General features: G+C 55.1%; 1 protein-coding gene and 1 long non-coding RNA gene across 2 annotated transcripts in view; one reads left to right on the top strand and one right to left on the bottom strand.

Moving 5' to 3' along the window:
* The window catches only part of RREB1 (ras responsive element binding protein 1), a 176092-nt gene that overhangs the window by 17315 nt on the left and 139222 nt on the right, over positions 1-19555 (bottom strand). Inside the window, 3 exon segments of the mRNA XM_049106052.1 lie at positions 451-3034; positions 3036-3347; positions 4370-4559. Coding sequence (XP_048962009.1) covers positions 451-3034; positions 3036-3347; positions 4370-4559 — 3086 coding nt within the window.
* Positions 15059-18938, top strand: LOC125754403 (uncharacterized). Its single transcript, XR_007408485.1, has 2 exons — positions 15059-16319; positions 16563-18938. It is a non-coding gene; the product is annotated as an uncharacterized LOC125754403 (long non-coding RNA).

Here is a 19555-nt window from a genome sequence, read left to right as displayed (position 1 = left end):
GAGTCTGGGAGGCAGTTTGTCCGGCCAAAGCAGCAGGTTCACCACGGCCGATGCCTTCCTACCAAGGTCTACTTTTGCCCTAACTGGCCTCCTGTCCCCAAGCAATCCTGCTACCGCCTCCTGAAGGGATGAGATGGATGGACGTTGGTGACCCAAGGGGCCCCGGACTGTTTTCACCCCCAAACACCTACATTTAACGCCTGCCTTCACCAGCAGCCCCTGGAGGGCCGAGACGGTGGGAACAGGCTTCTGGGTGCAAGGGCACACAGGGGAAAGCTCTCCAGCAGGCAAGCCCCTGCTCCCCAGACTGAGGGAGGAGCTAGAAACGGGGTCGTGGGCAAAAGGGTCCCACGCCTTCCACCCTGCCCCTTGGCCTCCCCGCTCCCTGGCCAGCCAGGCCACAGCCTCCCCTCCAGGAAGTGGCGCTCAGGGCCTGACGGGCCCTCTTACCAGTGTGTGTGAGCATGTGCCTCTGGAGGGAGCTAGCCCAGGGGAAGACCCGGGGGCAGTGGGGACAGTTGATCTTCTGCAGGCAGTTGGCGTAGGAGTTCCGCTTCACCCTCAGCAGTTTGTCTTCCGGAGGGCTGCCCTGCTCCTCGTCGCTGGGCCCGTTGTGGTCTGCGGGGGCTCCGGCCACCTCGTCCTGAGCATCGTCCTCCGTGGTCTGTAGAAACGGACTGAACTTGTTGGTGTCCGTAGTGGCCAGCATCTTCTCGATGCTGGCGAACTCCCCGCTGGAGTCCAGGTCCACCCCGCCGCTGCTGGAGCGGGGCCGGCTCCTCATGCCCTTCCTCCGGCCCCTCTTCTTGGATGAGCCCGCGGGCCCCTGCTCGGTGGGTGAGGCCGCCTCTGGGCTGTTGGCAGGAGGGGACGGGTCGCTGGATTCTTTGGGGCCGGCGGTGTTGGCGGGGGCGGTGGCAGCTCTGGGAACGGTGCTTCCTAAGCTGTCTGGGGCCGTGCTGGGACTGCCGGCGCTCGTGGGCCCCGGGTCGGCCACCTTAGCCTTCAGCAAGGTGGGCGCCGAGGACACGGACGAGATGATCTGGGCGATGGAGGCCAGCGGGGGCAGCTCTTCCGTCACGGGGGGCTTTGGCAAGAGCAGGGGGGGCTTGGGGCGCAGCGGCCGCAGCAACGCCGGGCTGCTGATGAGGGTGGAGCCACCCAAGATGGGGGAGCTGTTGACCAGCGCGGAGGAGTAGATGGGGACGGCCAGCTGAACAGAGCCCCGCAGGGGCTGCGCGTGGGCTTCCAGAGTGCTGGCTGCAGAGGCCACGGGCTTCTCCGGGCCCCCGCCGGGCCCCAAGGGCACTGGCAGCGGAGGGCACGGCGGAGGGCAGGGGGACGGCTGCTCGCCACTCCCCGGTTCCTGCTCAGGCTTCTTGGCTTCGCCAGCACCACCCGCGTCCTTGTCTCCTTTCCTCAAGTTCTTGGGGATGGACAGGTCAATGGGCTCCATGGAGCAGTCATAGGGGGCCGCGGAGGCGGGGCTCAGGAAGGCCGCACTCTCCTGCTTTACTTGCACCAGGGCCAGGCCCTTCTGGGAGAAGTCCAGCGGCTCGTTGAAGTCCACCGCGAAGTTGCTGGCGGGCTCCAGCTTGACCGAGACGTGGGGCGGCAGGGGCTGCGCGGGGCCCCCGTGGAGAAAGCCGTTCTGCGGCTCCAGGAAGGCGGCCAGGGGCTTGCGATCGCCAAACGGCCCGCCCCCGTCCTCCACCCTCCCTGAGGCCTCGGCGGCCGCCTCGGCGGGACTCAGGCTGTCAGTGGCCAGGACGTAGCTCTCAATGTCGTGCTCGGGCACGTGCAGGTGCTGCTTCAGGATGTGGTGGATGCAGTTGCGCTTGGCCGAGAAGGCGGCGCTGCACTCCTTGCACTCGAAGGGCTTGCGGCCCTTGGGGCAGCCTCCCAGGCCGCGGCCGCAGTGCGTGCGCATGTGGATGCGCAGGGCCCGGTAGTGCTTCAGGTCCTCGCCGCACAGCCGGCACACCGTGTCCGGGGAGCAGAAGGCGTCCACCATCTCGGCGGTGCTGCTGGTCACGTACTCGATGTTCTTCTCGATGTCCTTGCGCGTGGCCTTGAGGTGCTTCTTACGCAGGTGCCGCTCGCAGTTGGCCTTGACGGTGAAGGGGTAGTGGCAGATCTTGCAGATGTAGGGCCGCTCGCCGCTGTGTGTGCGCAGGTGGCGGATGAGCGCGGCCTTGTCGGCCGCGATGTAGTCGCAGATGTTGCACTGGTAGGGCGAGATGCCCAGGTGGGAGCGCACGTGCGCGCGCAGCACCCCGGAGAAGGCGAACACCTGGTTGCAGAAGCGGCAGGGGTAGAGCACCTTGCGCATGGCCGGCGCCTTCTTGCTGCCGGGCCCCGTCATGATGGCCTTGAGGTCCCCCTCCGTGATCTCCTGCTTGATCTTGGCCTCCATGCTCAGGGGCAGCAGGGCCTCGATGATGCTGTCTTGCTCCAGCTGCGTCTTCATCTCGGCCTGGCCCGGCAGTTCCAGCCGCGGCTGCTGCAGGAAAAGCTGTGTGGCCGTGTCCGGCTGGGCCCCGGCCTGGGACTGCAGCAGGTGGGCGCTGGAGGCCGCCTCCATGGGGCCTTTGAGGAGCTTCAGGGGCGGCGGGGGGAGGCTGGGGCTGATGCAGCCGGGGGAGGCCTGCTGGGCGTTGAGGAGCGGCGGGGGCGTGGACGTGGCCACCACCGTGCGCGGGGTGACCAGGGGCTTTGGCTTCAGAGGGGGCATGTGTTTGAAGATGGCCTGCAGAGGGGCAGCGGGGGCCTTGGAGAGAGGTGGAAGACTGATCTGAGGGGGCGCAGAGGCCGCCATCTTCAGAATCTGCTGGATGTCAGCCAGCTCGATGGCGGACTCGCCAGAGATGGGCTTGACCACAATACTACTGTCGGGCTGGATGATGAAGCCCTTCTGGAAGGGCTGCAAGGACAGGTGCTTCATGCTCTCCTTGGTGGCCGGGAGGACCGTGAGAGAGCCGCCCAGGGAAGCAGCTTCAAAAGGAGACAGACTCAGAATGTTGGTGCAGCCGGGGATCCTGAGGTAGCTGACACTTGAGTGTCTGGAGCTGTATTGCTTGGTTGTCATCTGGCAAGGGCTCCTCGGCGGGGGCAGGCCTGACGTCTTTGGTGTGCTGCAGGCCCAGCAAGGCCAGGAAGGCCTTCTGGTCCAGGGCGTCCCCCGGCAGGGTCTTGGCCGGCAGCCTTTCCCGTCCCTGGTCCGTGGCCACGTGGGTCTGTCTGTGCAGGGCGAGCGAGGAGAGCATGGGGAACGCCTTGTCACACGTGTCGCAGACGAACCGGTGCTGCTCGCTGATGCACCTCCGTAGGTTTGTCTCACACCAGGCCTGCGTGGAAGCGGGTCGGCAAGAGCAAGGGAACAGAGAGGATTTTAAAATCATCACTTCCCCCGAGGGGCAGAAACCTATCTGCTGTCTGGTTGCCCCAGCACCCAGCCTGGGCCTCCCCGCCCCCAGCTTGCTAACGCCCATCCCCGACTCAATCAGGGAACCCGCAGAGCATCCTAAGCACCTTCTTGCCTGGTGAATGACATCAACCCCAGGGTATCTCAGAGAAGCAGTGAAACACGGTTAATAACAGCACAAAGATAGGACAAATGCTCTTTCAGAACATGGTGTTCTGGAAAACTACCGGGATGGGGACTTCCTACCACCAGGGGAGAAGTGACTATACCTTCTTGATTGTGGGACAAAGGGCGTTGCCTGGGCAGGGGCATGAGGAGGTGGGGAGGGTCACATGAGTGCATACATGTGGGTAAATACGTATGTGTCTATACATACGGAATAATTCACTGAACTTGAGGCTTCTGTGCCTCAAGGGTTTCCCTGTTGATACCCTGGTGTCTCAATTTTTTTTTGTTTTAAAGTAGTTTCCAAGTAGTTTTGGCAGGTGTTTTACAGGCAGAGAACAAACATGGTTCGGGTTAATAATGACCCCAAACATCTTTAATATAAACTGCGACACCGGCACTGGGAATATTTACCTGTAATATGCCTATTAAGGAAATATTTAAAACATACAAACGCAATTCAGATAGACAGGGGTGGGGTAGGGGTGGTGAGCAATTCACAACTTTAAATCCAAACGCCCCAAGAATAGGAAAGCAGACACAGGCTAGTAAGAAATTCAACACAAAATAAAAACCCACCTGGCAGCTCAATGACCCGACGGAGACTGAAAGACCGAGCGGAGTTTCAAGAAAAAAGGTTGTTATATATGAAAAAAAGACAAACCCAACTGACAACATTTTAAGGAAGGGAAGCCTCAGGGTTTTGGGGTGTGTGTGTGGGGTCTGGTCTACTCAGCCCGTGCGGAGGTGGCTTCCGGGTCCACGGGCCGAGCCAAATACCTGAGAAATTCGAGGAAACTTCCTACAGGAGAAGTCAGTGAATCCTAAGTCATGGAAGCCAGCAGGAATGGAAGGGTTGTTCTGTATGAAAGGCCTTCCCATTGCGTCCCTGGGAAGTTGTTTGTGGACGAGCGCATTGTGACGCAGCAATCCTCGATGTGTTCGAAAGGTAACGCAGCAAATGTCACATCTGGCAGAAAAAAACGGACAGGATATAAGGGGGCCGCTCAGAGTTTCCGCTTGTCCAGTAGCGCACTGTATTTTCTTTTTTCTTTAAGATTTATTCTATTTATTTATGATAGAAGAGAGAGAGAGAGAGAGAGAGAGAGAGAGAGGAGGGAGAAGCAGGCTCCATGCCGGGAGCCCAACGTGGGACTCGATCCCGGGACACCAGGATCGCGCCCTGGGCCAAAGGCAGGTGCTAAACCGCTGAGCCACCCAGGGATCCCTGCGCACTGTATTTTCTGTTACTTCAGCTCAATTGAAACAAAAATGACAGGATACCAAGAAGCCTCTCTGCTCGTGGTTAGCACCGAGAAAACGCTTCCTTTAAAAAAAAAATTATGGGGCAGCCGTGGTGGCACAGCGGTTTAGCGCCGCCTGTAGCCTGGGGTTTGATCCTGGGGACCCTGGATCAAGTCCCACATGGGGCTCCCTGCGTGGAGCCTGCTTCTCCCTCTGCCTGTGCCTCTGCCTCTCTCTCTCTCTCTGTGTTTCTATGAATAAATAAATAAAATCTTTAAAAAAAATTATGTTTCACCAACTTCTGGATACACAATCTTTGCAGACAGAACAGGGAGGTATGTCCGGTAAGACAGCTGGGAACCTGAGGCCACTGCTGCAGGCTTACTTGTTCTTACCTGAATTACGCAGCACAGACGGTCATTTCGAAGGTGTCTCTCCCACCCTTCGATGCACAGATTCTAATTATCATAAGTGCTTAAAAAGTCAAATAGCACACTTTTGCACGCACTCTACAGCATCCCCCGTCTCTGATGGGGATGAAAGGAAGAGGATGAAATGATAATCAAGTTCTCCAACCGAACTTGTAGCACAAGACAGTGACTATGTATTTAATTCTGATATTATTAAGCATCGTGATCTGAAAAACCACCATTGCTCCTACAATAAAGAGCAAAGCATCCTGCAGGGGCACCAACCAAGCCCCTCGCAGGTAGGTGGGCATCATTTTTTTTTTTTTTTACTGATTCACGAGAGACACAGAGAGAGGCAGACACAGGCATCGGGGGAAGCGGGCTCCCTGTGGGGAGCCCGATGGGGGACTTAATCCTGGGACTCTGGGATCACGACCTGAGCCAAAGGCAGATGCTCAACCGCTGAGCCACCCAGGTGCCCCTTCTGACTTTCGTTTTATAGACAGGAACACCGAGGCTCAAAAATCATAAGCAACATGGCCGAGGTGGCACAGCTAGCACGAAGCAAAGATCAAACATAAACCCTGTTCGTCCTCCACCCACACCTGTTATGATGCTGTTGCCTTTTCCTCGAAAGACTCCCACAGATGCAGTCCATCTGAAGATCAGCGCTCTCCACCTCAGAGACGACCTGCACCTTAACTGTCCTGAGCCACAAAGATGTGAAACAAATGCATTTTGTTATTTAAAAAAAAAAAAAAATTTTTTTTTAGAAGGGGAGGGAGAGAGAGAATCTAAAGCGGGCTCCACGCCCAGCACAGAGCCTCATGTGGGGCTCGATCTCATGACCCAGAGATCATGATCTGAGCCTAAATTTGAGAGCTACTGATTGAGCCACCCGGGCACCGCGCCTGAAGACATTTTATGATGCTTCCTCCGCTCTTCATACAGTGTCACCTTCTGGGTCCTCACTGAGAACCATCCGACAACTCCCAATCATTATGGTATTAAGAGCATCCCCTGGACTGGTACTGGATATACCAGCCACTGGAGCCACATGTGACTATCTATCTATCTATCTATCTATCTATCTATCTATCTATCTATTTATTTATAAAATTTTTATTTATTTATGATAGTCACAGAGAGAGAGAGAGAGAGAGAGAGAGAGAGGGGCAGAGACACAGGCAGAGGGAGAAGCAGGCTCCATGCACCGGGAGCCTGACGTGGGATTCGATCCCGGGTCTCCAGGATCGCGCCCTGGGCCAAAGGCAGGCGCCAAACCGCTGCGCCACCCAGGGATCCCTGACTATTTAAATTAATTGAAATTTCCCCAGTTACGTTCCTCTCATTTCAACAGTGGCACCGGGTAGAGCAGACCTAACACATTTCTGTGTTTCTACAACCACAGCAGGCTTTGTTGGACGGCGCTGTGGGCCTCACACCTTTCCAAATACCTGTGCTACCAATGCACGTGGCTCTCACAAAACCCCTCAGGCAGGTCCTCTCAGGGCTCTGCAGGGAACAAACGTGGGTCTCGGCGCGGGGAGAACGGCCGACCCCAGTTTACGACTGCATGCACCTTGGCAGAAACTCTCTGCTTTGAAATTCTTCTCGGGGGAAAAAAGGGATAATAAATCACCCACGAAGTAGCGGAGCTCATTTCCCTCTAGTGACGAACGCCGTGCCGAGTCTGTGCACCTCTGCTCTCCTTATGGTGCTGCAGCCAGGCCAGGCCCTGCTGTGTGTCCAACCTCTTCTGCCCCCAGCACCACCTCGGCCACATCTTGCCATTAGGATTCCCGTTGTGGTTCCATTAAACTTAGCACACTGGGTTCCCATGAGCCACTCAAACACAGAAGTCTCTCTGAGGGAACTGTCTTTGGGCCCCCACCGGGGATGGAGGCCCCAGGGAACCCGGAGCGCCCTCAGGTGCGGGTGGGGGTGGGCGGAGGGGCGGCCCAACTACTGGGAAGCCCGGCCTGAGCACCCAGAGGGCTGAGTCCCAGGCCTGAGAAAGGCAAGGAGGGACACAGCACGGCTGCAGCCTCTCAAGAGAACTTCTCTTTCCAGCCAGAGCATGCTCAAGAGCCCCGCTGTCTGTTGGAGGGGCTGCAACGTCAAGGCCCCACGGCAGCTCTGTCACTGCCCCTGCCCAGACTCCAGTTCAACTGCATGCTCATTGTCACCCCTACCCCATCATCACCCATCACCGCCCCGGCGGTTGGTCAGCTGGAAGCTCTCCACTGACCCTGGGGAGAACGTCTGCACTGGGGAAATTTAACACTGACCACACACTGGACGATAGTGAGAAATCATTACTAACTTTTCTAAGCTGTGGTCGTCTTCTGGTTGTGCATTTCTTTTTAAAAGTCCTTCTCCTTTACAGATACATAGTGAAATATTGGTAAATGAAATGTGATGTCTGGGACTCGTTTTGGAATTATGTGGGATGGGAGAAGAGATGAAATGTGAAGGGCAGGGCCGTGAGATGGGAATTCCTGAAACTGGGGAGCACGGGGGTTCATTACTGTGCTCTCTACTCGTGCATATGTCTAAAATGTTCCTAATATGCATATAAGAGAGAAACAGCTTAAAAAAAAGAGGGAGAAACATCTAATTACAGATGGAGGGATACCTGGGGGGCTCAGCGGTTGAGCATCTGCTTTTGGCTCAGGGTGTGATCCTAGAGATCTGGGATTGAGTCCCACATCGGGCTCCCCACAGGGAGCCTGCTTCTCCCTCTGCCTGGGTCTCTGCCTCTCCCTGTCTCTCATGAATAAATTAAAGAATATATATAAATGGCTAATGAGAGTGAGCTGACCTTTTGCCTCTTTTTCTGAGCTTCAACGACGTCTAAAGCACTATTTGCAGCAGAAGTGTGCGTGTGCGTGTGTGAATTTATAGAAACTATAGAAGGGAAACCCTTATCCCGAGTGTCACCGTGGCAGGGGTGAAGCGAAGCTGGGTTTCCCCAGCAAACCTATGAGACTATCCGAGTCTCTCTCTGGGGAAAAGGTGGAGGGGTCCGGGGTTGGAGGGAGGCACTGAGCCCAGGGCTCAGGAAGGCCCCCAGCTGGGGTTTACGTGCAGGCAGAGTGAGCCACTCTAGGCAGGCTGGGCGGTCAAGCCGGTGGCCTCATGTGGCCTGGCCCTTTGTGAACTGGAGAAGATTCCGACGTTCTCTCTCCCAGCTTCTTTCCCTCTGTCCCATGCTGGCCACAAGCCAGGTGAGCTTTGGGAAGCTGCGCGACACGGGAGCTGAGCTGCTCTGTGCCTTCCCTGGAAGGCGGGAATGAGAGAGAGAGTGACAAAGTGCAAGGGCAGGTGCCGAGGGGGCTGCCACTCGCGAGCACCCTGCACCTGGAGTCTGTACTACTTGCTCCTTCCAATAGCGGGCACCGACTACATACATCTTGTGTAGGATGTTTGCAGACCAGCGCCGGGCGCTGTCCCGGATGTGGGGCTGTCACAACAAATACCTAAACTCATTCTTCCTGACAACCCTGGGAGGTAGCGCTAGGGAGAATCAGCGAGTGTGTGATCAGTCCCCGCTGGGTCCCTGCTCAGCTTTCCCTGTGAAGGCGGCAGGCTTCACTGCACATTGCAGAGGAGGGGCTCAAGGACCAGAGTCAGGTAGGAGGTTCAGGTGCAGCGTGCAGCAAAAGAAAGTCACCCCCTACATTAACTACTTTATCTAACCTCAGGCAGGGTCGATCCTCATTACTGGTGGATTCTGTATTTGTCAATTTGCCAACTCGCTACCACGTATCTGTAAACCCCGTCCCTACTCACGGTGCACCTGAGGACGTGCACAGAAAGGTGACAAAGTGGAGCCACCGAGGCCTGTGTATTCCCGGCTGCGGCTGACCAAGGCGACACTGCTCTGCCGTCCTGCTCCAGCTCAGACTCTAAGGTGTCCCTCCCGCCGTCTACTTGGTGCCATACTTCCAGCATTCCTGCGCCTCTCGTTGGTGATTTGGTGGCTGAGGACGGCCTCCAAGCACCGTACTGAAGAGCCGCCTGGGGTGTGCATGAGCACCAGAGGCTGTGATGTGCGTCGGACAAGCTTCATCCGGGCACCGGTTCCGGTGCTGGGGGTGGGGGGTGCACTGTTCCCGAGTCAGCACTATTCACGGAGTAAGATTTCTTAAAACAGAAAACGTAACACCAGGATCTGTATGGATCAGCTGATGAAAATGCAAGCAGAGGCCCGCAGGAAGCTGACCCTGTGTTTCCTCTAGAAACGACGGTTTGATAATCACTAATTCTGCACTGCTGCAACCTTAGAGAACAGAATGACCGCCAAGGACTTAACGCCGGAGCCTAGCTGCACGGGGAGACATTCCTCATCTCTGCCACTGCATGAATCATGCTCATCATACAGCACTGTGGATTTCCACTTTTACTCTTTTTTTAAAAAAAAGATTTTATTTATTTGAGAGAGAGAGAGAGAGAGAGCACACGCACAAGCGGGGGAGAGGGGCAGAGAGAGAGGGCCAGGCTCCTGGTGGAGCAGGGAACCCCACACGGGGCTCAATCCTAGGACCTAGAGATCATGACCTGAGCCAAAGGCAGACGCTTAACCCACTCAGCCAGCCAGGTGCCTCCCCCCCTGGTTTTAGATTCTTCAAGGCAGAGCAAGAACTTTGATTTCTGCACATCAAGTGAAAGCAGAACCCCCAGACTTGTACCATTATTTCTTTCCACTGTTCACAGACGTCTCGCCTCCCCTAAATAAAAGAAACACCCTGTCTAATGTGGACCATAATCATGTCAGCCCAACTTAGTTTCGCAGAGATTATTCTTTAAAAAAATAAAAGAACTTCAATGGCTTATTATGAAATTTAATTAAATGATAGGAAATGATTGCAAGTATTACTGACATAAACAGGCTGAGAATACACAACACTGAGTCTTGGCAGCGTGCAGTTAACTGCAAAAGGGAAGCAGGTGAGCCAGAAAGTGGGCTGGAAACTCGGTAAACTGGACAGCACCCGATGAACAGGACATTTTTGAGCACGCACACCATATATGTTTGTTGTCTGACACAGAAATGTGTTCATTTTAAGTATTTCCATACACGGGCCAGGCATATTACACAATATACAGATGAAATTTTAAAGGATGAGAGTTCTTTTTTTTTTTTTTTTAAAAAGAGAGATTTTATTTATTTATTTGACTGGCAGGGCGGGCAGTAGGGACAACGTGCATGTGGGAGGAGGAGCAGAGGGAGAGGGAGAAGCAGACTCTGCACTGCGCCCTGAATCCGACGCAGGGCTCGACCCCATGACCCTGAGATCATGACCGGAGATGAAATCAGGAGACAGACACTGAACTGACCGAGCCACCCGGGTGCCCTGATAGGAAAAGCTCTCTTAGTTTTCTCTTGTACCCCAGACATCTTTCTGAACACCCTCCCTGAATCTACCGCACTTAGCGCACAGCCTGCTGGTTATGCGTACTCAGTGTGAGGGGCGTTGTCAGTCAGTTTTCTAAAAGGGAGGGAGGAGGGTGTCTCATTGTATGGTAATTAGAGCTGACCGCACTTCTCTCATAGCCAGGAGTTGTTTTTTTTTTTTTTAATTTTATTTATTTATTCATGAGACATGCAGAGAGAGAGAGGCAGAGGGAGAAGCAGACTCCATGCAAGGAGCCCGATGAGGGACTTGATCTGGGACTCCAGGGTCACGCCCTGGGCCAAAGCCAGGCTCTAAACTGCTGAGCCACCCGGGGATCCCTCATAGCCACGAGTTTTTAATGACACCGAGCTTTCTTCACTCCTCTCTAACACGTCTATCCCCTCCTCCATTCTCTGGCTCACCTTCCAGCCCCGCCCGTTTCTGGCACCTAGGACGGTTTCACACATAGTAGGTGCTCAATAAACACAGGGCTGCATTAAACCAGCGCCAACCACAGGCTCTGTGTCCCTTGTGAAAGGCAACCGGGGAGTGGTGTGGGATGGCCTCAGGGACCAGAGGTGGTGGGAGGGGAAGTGGAGGTTGTGCGATCCTGGCCAACTCATTTCATCTGTATTTGGGTTGCCCGCTGGGCAAAATTTCCCAAACAGGCCTGAGATAGGAATCGCTCCCTCCCTGGCCGCCTTCATTCAGGGGGAATCAAGTGACAGGACCTCAGATCTAGGCATGCCCGATGCCACAGGCCTGTGAGAGCTCTTCTCCATCCTTCTCTGACCCTTGACTGCCTTCTCATCTGGAACAGGGGGATCTTTAGAGTTACCATCAGTGACAGAGAACAAATGGTCAGAAAACTACAAGGTGCTACTGCAAACTTAACCGTCACCGTACGCTGCTAGGAACAAACCCCAGCAGGCCTAGCCCGTTTCCTGGCCACCGTCGCCAACAATGAAGACGCAGGGAAAATGAATTTTAATTTCAAACGGATGTGTTCTCTCTCTTCACTCCCAAGGACTTTACTACCATTTCCACTGCTTCTGTTTAATCTTGAGGCTCATGAGAGAAGGGCACGTCCTTCCTGGCCACCATCTATGCTGTGCCACCACCCCTGCTCTTGGGCCCACAGCTCAGGAGAGCAGCACACACCATCCCAGCCTGCACATGCACTCAGAGCCTATTAGTATAACCGAAATAAGGCCCAGATCCACAACTGCACGCCTCCCTTTTCATGGGATTCGATCAACGCGCTCCTCCTATTTCACTTCTGAAAAGGTACAGAACGCCATCTCGTAGGTTGCTCGAAAGTGGCAGAGGGGAAGAAAAACGCAAAAAACTTGCTGTGAAACCAGAAGCACGTCGCGAGGATGGTAAGAAGAAAATAAAACCCCCACAGTAAAACGCCCCTTCCCATCTCACGCTCGGCACCTGTTGGCAGGCCTCAGGTCAAACCAGTGTGGAAAACCATCACCCAGAAACGTTTGGACGGGCCTCTGTCGGCCAGAGACACTCCGGTTCAACCAGCCTTCCCAGGGCCCCAGGAGGAACACTCTGCAACTGTTTCCAAAGAGCTCTTCAAGGACAATGGAGACCATTGTCAGTCTGTGGGTGATGCTGGTCACCCCACAGCATCTAATCTTGGGGTCTGTGCTAACTTCACTTGGGCCTGTCGGTCTTCATGAAGACCACAGCCATTGCTCAGGTTGTCCCCTCTCACCTCACCCTGGGGCTCGTGGGATCCCTCAAGTCCTGCCCCCGACGGAACCACTCCAGGGACCCACGGACAGCACCGCTGCAAAACATTCGGCTGCACGTCCGAAGTCCAGGGCCGGGGAGCGCTGGAGGGCCATTTTGTCTTGCATGTGATTCTGACGACGTGCCAGGGGGAAATCTTACAGACTCGAGAGACCGCTCTCTGATGCCGTGGCAATGCAAAGGGAGGGCAACTTTCCCAAATGGAGAAGAACTTCACGGTCAGTAAAGATACGTGCATCTGGGGGGAGCGCAACTAGCGAATCCCAGTCCCGGGATTTACAGATGCTAGTGGAACCCCCACCCCGACTTCTAAAAACAAAACTTCTTTTTGCTCCCCCCCCTTTTTTTTAAAGATTTTATTTATTTATTCATGAGAGACACACAGAGAGAGAGAGAGGCAGAGACACAGGCAGAGGGAGGAGCAGGCTCCATGTAGGGAGCCCGATGTGGGACTCAATCCTGGGTCTCTCCCCCTCTCTCTTTAAATCACATACTGAAATAAATGACTCTCAGGAAAACAAAAATTCATCAGTGGGAAGAACTCCAAAGGCCAGGTGAGGTTACATATCCAACACAGGGATGAATGCTCACACGGATGTTCGGCCGTCCTCAACTGCCAAATACGCACCCGTGCACACCTGGATGTGGACTCCAAGTCATCCTGCTCACAGAGACCGTGTTTCTGGACCCTGATACAGCTCACCAGAGCTGATTTCACCCAGAAATCACCTGAATTCCAGCACATGTTACCAAATGTTTCTGTAAGAAAGAAAATTCAGGGGGACCCGGGTGGCTCAGCGGTTCAGCGCCTGCCTTTGGCCCAGGGTGTGACCCTGGGGTCCTGGGATCGAGTCCTGCATCGAGCTCCCTGCATGGAGCCTGCTTCTCCCTCCGCCTGTGTCTCTGCCTCTCTCTCTGTGTCTCTCATGAATAAATAAATAAAATCTTAAAAAAAAAATTTAATTTAGAACACTAGAGTTTCTATCATTCCCCACTCCCCCCACAAGTGACACCCTGGCGCCCCGCAGGGCTGCTCAGTCATGATGGCTCCTATTACTGGGGCCAGGGCTCTGCAGTTGTGCCGGGGTGGGTGGGGGCACGCAGTCAGGGCTGTCTTGACAGCAGAGGGGCAAAGCAGCTGCGTGAGGCTTATCTGCTCTCCCCCTGCCTCTCTTAGCACCACTTGCGATGTCACCGAAGGGGTATGGGTAAGTGTGAAGCAGAGATAGGAGAGGGCCGGGGCGGGGGTCTTGGGGGAGGGAAATGCCTCCCAGCAGCACGCAGGGGCGTGAGCCAAGGTTCCACTATGGCTCTGCGGGCTGGAGGGACACCCCACAAACACGGACAGCCTTCAATATATACCTTCTCTGCGGCCTCCCTGTCCCTCCACCTGCAGAAATTAAAGAAACGAGCAAAGTCCCACAGCAGACCGGCCCCACACCTGACGCTGGCTGGCCTGGAAGGAGCCTAGTTCTCACAGGCACGGCCGCCTGCGCTGGGAGAGACCCCACCCCACGAGCCAGCGCTCACCCTCTGCCCCTGGCTGTCACAGGCAGACAGCACAGGAAGGCAGGGACTGGCACAGGCCAGCTCTGGCCGGTCAAGGACATCCTCTCCTTCCCCAGCAGAGGGGTCTGTCCTTTCGAGTCGCAGAGAGCGGTCATGGAAGCAAATGATGTTCTTCTCCATACCCAGATCCGCCACCACTCTCAAAGGGACAAAAGTTAAAATCTGGAAGTCCCGCATGGAGGACTGACACCCACCAACCACGGGGCGCCTGCGACCGTGAGGCAGGGCGCCAGGGTATCAGTTCTCTTACAGCACACGCCCTTGCTGGAAGACGCTACATCTCCTCCCTTCTCATCTATTTCTTCAAAGGAAACCATAGAACCCCGCGCTGGGGTAGAAAGGCCACAAACGTGCCACCACGGTCTGGGCATTCTGAGGAGGGAGTGTGGGTCCCAGAGGAAGCCCTGCACCAAGGCAGCCGCTCTGAAGGCTCATCGAAGAGCTGACAGCTGTCACCATTCAGGAAAAAAAAAAAAGGAATGTGTCCCCACCTACGGGAGCGGGTTTCCCGAAGCGCCTAAGATGGGAAGGAAGCGCTGCAGACACATCAAGGTAAATCACCAGCAATGGGGATTTACCCAAGTGGAAGGCAAGGCCACCAAGAAGCTCGTCACTGAACAAATCTGGGATTAACCCCCCACCCCACCCCCCGTTCTTGCGACAGTGATGCTGTACGTGTATGGCGACCTCAACTCTCCAGAATGAGAAGAAAATTCTGAAGTCAGCGGAAAAGCTTAAGAGTGGATTGAGGAGATGACCAGCGCCCTCGCCGGGGACGTCACCTTTGTGGCAACATCACGTCTGCCCTGATGGCAGTTAAGGGGCAGAGGACCTCCATCAGGAAAGGGGTTTTATATAAATATGTACATGTATTTTTTTTACTATGCTAAATATAAGGAAGCGTTTCTCTAGAATCTCTGGTTTCCCCAACAATCTATGGAAAATGACGTGTGGTTCTGATTTACAGCTATCAGTTCCCTTCAAGCTTCTAACTATCCAGCTTTCGCATCTGGATTACAAAATCTCGGTAGGTAGGACGCGAACCAAATTTATTTATTTATTTATTTATTTTATTATTTTTTTTAATATTTTTTACAACTTTATTTTTTTTTATTTTTTATTTTTTTAATTTTACTTATTTATGATAGGCACACAGTGAGAGAGAGAGAGAGGCAGAGACACAGGCAGAGGGAGAAGCAGGCTCCATGCACCGGGAGTCTGACGTGGGATTCGATCCTGGGTCTCTAGGATCGCGCCCTGGGCCAAAGGCAGGCGCTAAACCGCTGTGCCACCCAGGGATCCCGCGAACCAAATTTAGACAGTCATTCAGCTCCCAGGCTTTACGGGAGCAGAATCAGGTAGAAGCACCTCTTTGGAACAGTACGGACTCGGACACAAACTTGCTTTCATGTTCTCTTGTCAAATAACCAGTACCTGGGAGAGGCCCCGCAATGGGATTCCTCAACTTCCTTGGAATGGGATGCCCGTCTAGTGCCTGTTGCAGTCCGGGGACTGGACTGGCCCCCTTCCTCCTCACCACAGTCCTCAAACGCATTTTCCAGACAGGGAACCAGCCTCGGCTCGCCCCGGGGGCGTGGGAGGGCCCAGGGAGGTGCCGGGAGGCAGGCTGGGACGGAGCTGGCCGGCCTCACGGCCTCACTCCCCCTTGCTACGCGGTCTGTTCAGAGGACGGGGACTCAGATGCCCCAGCTCCTTCTACAACCCGGAGCACGTTCTTAATGGCCGGACCCTGGACAGTGGCTCACCTGGGAGCCCCCGCTGCCACTACTACTCCCTGAGCAGCCGGGGGGCCCGGCCCCTGCCAGCAGAACCTGTGACCTGTTACCTTCTGGTAAAGCTGAGCTCACCCCAGCTACTTCCTTGAGATACTGAGATACTGAATTTCTTGCTCATTATAGTGTTTTAATCAAAAGACTGAGATTCCTTTTTAAAAGGGATTTCATGCTTCATTTTTTCCCTGTTCTGTCTCCAGAGGCAAAGAGGGGTAAGTGCAAACAACCTCTCCTCCGAGCCCCACCCGGTTCAGACATTCCTGCCCTGGTGCCCACCCTCCCCCCCACTCCCTCCCGCCTTCCCTCCATCCCAGCCAGAGAACTGACATCCAACAGCTGCACTAATCTCTCCCAGTTGCTGGGAGCAACAGTGAGGGCCCTGTGACAGGGCCCTGGCCGGTGGCGGGCGGCAGCTTGCCCTCCCCACACCCAGGAATCCACCAGACTGCACACCGCGTCCCGACACCCTGCCCGGACTGTTCGAGCAACCAGTGTGGCGTGAAGTCAGGGCAGGTCTGAAGCACTTCACAGAGGGCAGCTTGCGGTGAGTGCAGAAGCTGGTGGCCCCCTGGGCTTCGGAACGGCCCAAGTCCCGGAGAGGACCCCCGGGCAAGGTGGACAGGGGGCTTCCTGACAAAGTGCCGCCAAATTCCAGGACATGTCCCCCGTCCCCCTCCCCGCCGCCAGCACCGTTTTCAAACCTGCCCCCGCCTGGCCAAGCCGCAGACCCCTGGGGCTCCTAAACACAGATACTGATGAACATTTTCTACACTTTCCTTATTTTTAGGAGGACAGTTAAGCGTGGGACCCATGCCATGTGGATTCGTCTGCGGGGCTCCCTGCGGGTAGTGGGGGTGGGTAGGGGGAGGTGGTGCAGTGAAGGGAGCCAAACATTCCTTGGAACGCCGGAGAATCCAGAAGGAAGATGGTTTTGGCACCTCCCTCACCACCCAGACGAGGGGGTGGCTTTCAGCCTGGCCCGCAGGCCTGCAGCAGCTGCTTCCCCGCACGGTGCAGGTACAGGACAAGCCCACCGACAGCAGGGCGGGCGTGCCTGTCGGGGCTCACTCGTGCTCCTGACCCAGATTCCAGACAACCAAGATCACGGACTCGATCAGACCCAGGAGAGCCTCCACCGGGAGGAAACAGGGAGATACCTCCACATTCAGCGTAAAACGTCACGGGAAGCTTCACACCGGCAGCATCAGGCTCCCTCTGCACTGACAACAAGCAACCTGTTGTCCTTCCCTGAACGTATCCCTTTTGCCATGTTTTATAACCGTCCATTTCCTTGTTTTCCGACCAGCCCTTGAGGGGCTCTGCCTCCAACATCGCTGTTGTGTTGCCTTTTTTTTTTTTTTTTCCCTTCAAGTCTGGTCAAGTGCCGGGCACATGATGAACGCTCAATCACTTGGATACATTTTAAGGGAAATAATTTCAAAATGATGTATCACCTGCCCTCCTTTCATCAAGAAGCCATCTAAGATTATACAATAACTTCTGCTGAATTTTGCCCTCAGCAGCAGCCACCAGGGAGCGGCGGCAAGCAGCCAGCTGTCGCCCCTCCTGGCCCTGCCCCTGCGGGCCCGAGACAAGCCCCCACCTCCCACCTGCGCGCGCGCGCGCACACACAGGAACGGGGGCCTCCACTGCCACGCTACGGCCTCAGCGCCCTCCCTGCTGTCGTGGGCCTGTCCCGACCTGCACCTGTGCGCCGCTGAACCGTGTCTGCCTCAAACCGAGAAGGGCTGCGACAGCAGCACCCACCCCGAACGGCAAAGACTCTGTACATAGACGGGAACGTAAAACATAAAACACATCGCTGACAATTCTTGCACTGATCACATGTGACATTCTGTTTTGGGATCACTGGTGTAACGAGCGAAGAAGCACGAGCAGGCGTCTACTTCTTCCTACCTTTTAAAAGGCCAGAAAATTTAAGACACTCCATCCATCACGCCGGATTCCAAATGCCGGCTCTCCATCGGCACCCCCTTGTCTGGGGGACTGCGGGGTCACCGCCGGTCATGCCAGGGCACAGGCGACGGCCCCACCACTCAGAGCTAGAACCCCTGCAAGCGGCTTCCTGCCTTTCTTCTGCTCCACGCTGATGCACGCTCCGTTAGTTTGAAGCAGGGAGGAATGGAGGACAGCCTCGGCATTTACAGGAGTTTGGATTCCTAACACTTTTTATTAAGGGACTGCGGGCACCTTGCCAGCTCTGGGGATGGGACGGGGGTGGTCAGGGCAGGAGCGCGAGAAGCCAACAGCTGTTTTGAGTTATAATCTTTCTGTTTAAACTGGTAGCATCCCACTGTGGTTCTGCTGCTGTTGGGGTTTGCAAATGGAGCTGGTGTCTATTTTAGCTCTGGGTTAACAAGCAGTCTCTCCCACCAGCTATTGTCACAGTTCACTGCCTGGTTGGGCCCCGCTGGCTCATGCCTGCCCCCACGGCCTCCTCTGATAGCAGGCGATTATGTGGAACAGCAGAGCAGAGAGGAGAAGAGGGAAATTAACTATGTTCTATAATCAAGTCCCTTTGGTTTCCAGATGCAGGCCCCACCCCACAGAGCAGCAGCCCCCAGACAGGGGATGGCTTGCTTCCCCCCACCGCCCCCTGCCCAACAAAGGATGTGCTGCAGGCACAGCATCCAGGGGCTCCCGTGGGGTGGAAGGCTGCCGGGAGGGGCGGAGCCCCCACCAGGCTACAGAGCTCCTCCGGCCAACCCCTCGCTGGACACAGGGCATTATTCCTGAGCAGGCAAGGAAAACAGTCAGGACGTGAGGTTCAAGTTCACAGCACATCTGCCTTGTCAGCCCTGGGGTCACGGCAAGTGAATTACCCACCAGGCTGTGCAGAACGGCACAGTCAGCGACCGATGCGCTTCCCATCCCCACCTGAGTAGCAAGCCCAGCCTGTCCCTGGGGCCGGTGCCCGTCTGGGAGGCCCTGCTGCAGGAGAACCCACACCCTCACCCAGGCCACCACGTAAGAAGGGGACACCTGAGCTTCCACTCTCATGGCTATACATTGTGTCATATAGGCTCTAGGTGCTCAAAAATCTCTCGCAAGAGTCAAATTATTTTCCCTGTAGGACAGGATTATCTAGAAGGGGGCAAATGGGTAGTTCCTAAGATGATATCTGATCCCAGACTAAAACACACAGAGAGGCTCAGAGACGGGCAGTGTGTTCACTTTCCGCAGCGCTCGGTCACATGGCTGTTTCGCAGGAATGTGGGGCAGGGGTTGGGGTCCCACGTGCAATTGCTGTCTCTGCCCATGACTCACCACATGAGGCTTTACCTCTGTCTGCTCAGGTCCTCAGTCGAGAAAGCTATTTCGATATTCACCACCCACTGCAAGCCCACATCCTGGGGATGCTGTGGACGTTAATGAAACCATTAACGTTTCTGAATCTCTCAGGACTATAGGGCCTGCCAAAGGAAGAGCCAAGTGCTTCTTCTTGGTGGACAGAAGGACAGCTGTTAAAGAGACTGACCCCTAAAATTTAAGCTTGAAAAGGAACACGGGGATTATCTGGTCCAATTCCCCCCCTCTGGGGTTCACATACGGCCGATCCAGGTCCCCCAGGGGAGAGGGATGCAATCCAGGATCTGACCACCAGCCCACGCCCTCTCCTATGCAGCCAGCCCAGCGTGCAATTTCCCCGAGATGGGGGAGTTATGAAAAGACATTTTGTAGCACTTCAATTGCTCAGCAGTTTTAACTCTTCATAAATTCTTTTTTTCTCCAAATGGAAAAATGTCAAGCTGATGTGAT

Source organism: Canis lupus, chromosome 35 (assembly GCF_003254725.2).
Source record: "Canis lupus dingo isolate Sandy chromosome 35, ASM325472v2, whole genome shotgun sequence".
NCBI classification, from domain to species: Eukaryota; Metazoa; Chordata; class Mammalia; order Carnivora; family Canidae; genus Canis; species Canis lupus.
The sequence above is the reverse complement of the archived record's forward strand: the minus strand, read 5'-3'. Positions and strand labels throughout refer to the sequence as shown.